At 39.6% G+C, this 2,500-nt stretch overlaps 1 protein-coding gene across 5 annotated transcripts in view; it reads left to right on the top strand.

Moving 5' to 3' along the window:
• Positions 1-2,500, top strand: part of LOC125026380 (protein pangolin, isoforms A/H/I/S-like) — a 411,657-nt gene that overhangs the window by 384,463 nt on the left and 24,694 nt on the right. For all 5 annotated transcript variants that reach the window (XM_047614794.1, XM_047614790.1, XM_047614791.1 and 2 more), the window contains exon 5: positions 908-998. In XM_047614794.1, coding sequence (XP_047470750.1) covers positions 908-998 — 91 coding nt within the window. The remainder of the gene's footprint in view (positions 1-907; positions 999-2,500) is intronic.

Here is a 2,500-nt window from a genome sequence, read left to right as displayed (position 1 = left end):
TTTCTCCCTTTTTCTTATTCACCATTCCTTTTCTCCCTTTTTCCTATTTCTCCCTTCCTTTTCCCCCTTCCTTTTCTCCCTTTTTCCTATTCCCCCTCCTTTCTCCCTTTTTCCTATCCCCCCTCCTTTCTCCCTTTTTCCTATTCCCCCTCCTTTCACCCTTCTTCCTATTTCCCCTATACTCTTCCTACCTCACATCTCCCTATAACCTCAGCATCACACGAATCGTTGTGTGTGTTCTTGGCTGTTGATATTCCAATTCCAGAGTTCTCTTTGTATTTATTTTTCTTCTTTTCTCTTCTCCTCCTTTCATGAATATGGAGTATTGAGTCTTCATTGAATTTTAATGCGTGCGCGTGCATTAGTGGCGTGACCGTTGGCATAGCATCATATTTCGTGCGTTTCCCTTCCGTCTCTTCTGTTTGTCTTTTTCTTTCTTTCGTTTTGGATGTCCACCGATATGTTTATGTGCACTTGTTTGTTCATTTATCCATGATTTCCTTTCTTTGTGTATTTAAGTCTCTCTCTCTCTCTCTCTCTCTCTCTCTCTCTCTCTCTCTCTCTCTCTCTCTCTCTCTCTCTCTCTCTCTCTCTCTCTCTCTCTCTCTCTCTCTCTCTCTCTCTCTCAGATTATATTCCTTTGCGCTCTATCTGAGCCAATAGATCTCTCTATCTATAAACCTATCAGTCTGTATCTATGTACCTGTCTATCTATCTATCTATTTATCTCTCGCTCGCCCGCTCCACCCATCCTCCACAACCCCTTCTTAATTTGTTTGTTTGTTTGATAGATAGGGGTGAAAGCGCGAAATTAGAGAATTAGAGAAACACGGGAATTGGAGAATTAGAGAAACACGGGAAAAAGCGCAACATGAAACTAACTTGATGTTTTTCTTGTTCCTTCCAGGGTTGCGGCCGCCCGTGTACCCCTTCGCCGCCTCAGGCCAGTATCCGTACCCTCTCGGTGCAGACTTCACGGCACAGATGGCCTCAGCATGGTAAGTCGTCGGGCCTTCCTGTTCCTCCTTGCTGTAGGACATCCCTCGATCCTCTGTAGATTGAACTCACATTCCTCCTTTTATATAACTTCTTTTTTCTTTTTTTTAAAGTATGATTGTCTTTTCTTATTTTTTTTTTTTTCTTGTAGATCAAAAATATAGAAAAAAGAAGAAATAGTCTTGACATGTAGAACTCCCTCCCTCATCCTCCCATCCCCATCCCTTCCCCCCCACCTCCCCCCCCCCCCTAGTCTTTGCTCTCGAAGTCCTTCCCCGAAGTTCTTGAAGGAACTGTGCCTCGCCTTCATCCCCTTGACACCGTTATTGGCGTTCTGTTTCCCTTGCCACTTCTTCGTGAACGCAAAAAGCTTTTTGGGAGTCATTGATCTGTATCGTTAGTTGGATTGCTAGCGTACGGTGGACATATATAAAAAAAAATATATAAGTTTCCTTGTGTCCAAAAGGCGAAGAAGCTGCGCCTTTGTTAACGTTGAATTGGCTCCTGTTTACACTTTAGCCAACGGTAATTATTGCTTGCTTTGCCCTCGTTAATCGGTCAGTTCGCGCAGTGTCCCCTCTGCAATGCCAACAGTGCCATGACGATGTGCCACACAGTTGCTTGACTCTTGGTGTTTCCAATGCCAACGAGGTGACGCACAGACATTGGGTATTTTAGGTTTCAACAATCGTCACCAGTCTGGACAATTCCCAAAATCCTGATTCTGTCGATAACTATTTATCGACGCTTGCGCTTATATATATATATGTATATATATATATATATATATATATATATATATATATATATATATATGTGTGTGTGTGTGTGTAGTGTGTATGTATATGTATATGTATATGTATATATTGTATATGTATATATATATATATGTATGTATTTGTATATGTATATGTATATATATATATATATATATATATATATATATATATATATATATATAGTATATGTATATGTATATGTGTATGTATATATATATATGTATATATATATGTATATGTATATATATGTATATGTATGTCTGTATGTATATATGTATATATATACATACATATACATTTACATTTACATATACATTTACATATACATATACATACACATACATATGTATGTATATATATGGCATAATACATGTATGTATATACGCATAGAGGTGTGTGTATATATGGATGATACTGTTCATATGAAAGTCTCTCAGCTCCCTCTTCCTCCTCTCCTTTTCTTCTTTTTTCCAACGCCTCACATCCCTCGTAAACGACAATGTATTTTCATGAACCTTTTCCTTAACTGTATTCTGCCTGTATGTTTCCCTTGCTGTGACAAAGGCTGCATCATGTAGTGAAGTAGTAAGAGAGCATGTAGCTGTATTGAAGGTACCTAGCATGACTCAGGAACCGTGGGTAGAGGGGAAGGGAAGAGGAGAGGAGAGGAGAGGAGAGGAGAGGAGAGGAGAGGAGAGGAGAGGAGAGGAGAGGAGAGGAGAGGA

The sequence above is a fragment of the Penaeus chinensis genome, chromosome 6, assembly GCF_019202785.1.
Source record: "Penaeus chinensis breed Huanghai No. 1 chromosome 6, ASM1920278v2, whole genome shotgun sequence".
In the NCBI taxonomy this organism is placed as follows: domain Eukaryota; kingdom Metazoa; phylum Arthropoda; class Malacostraca; order Decapoda; family Penaeidae; genus Penaeus; species Penaeus chinensis.
This window is presented reverse-complemented; position numbering and strand designations above follow the sequence as displayed.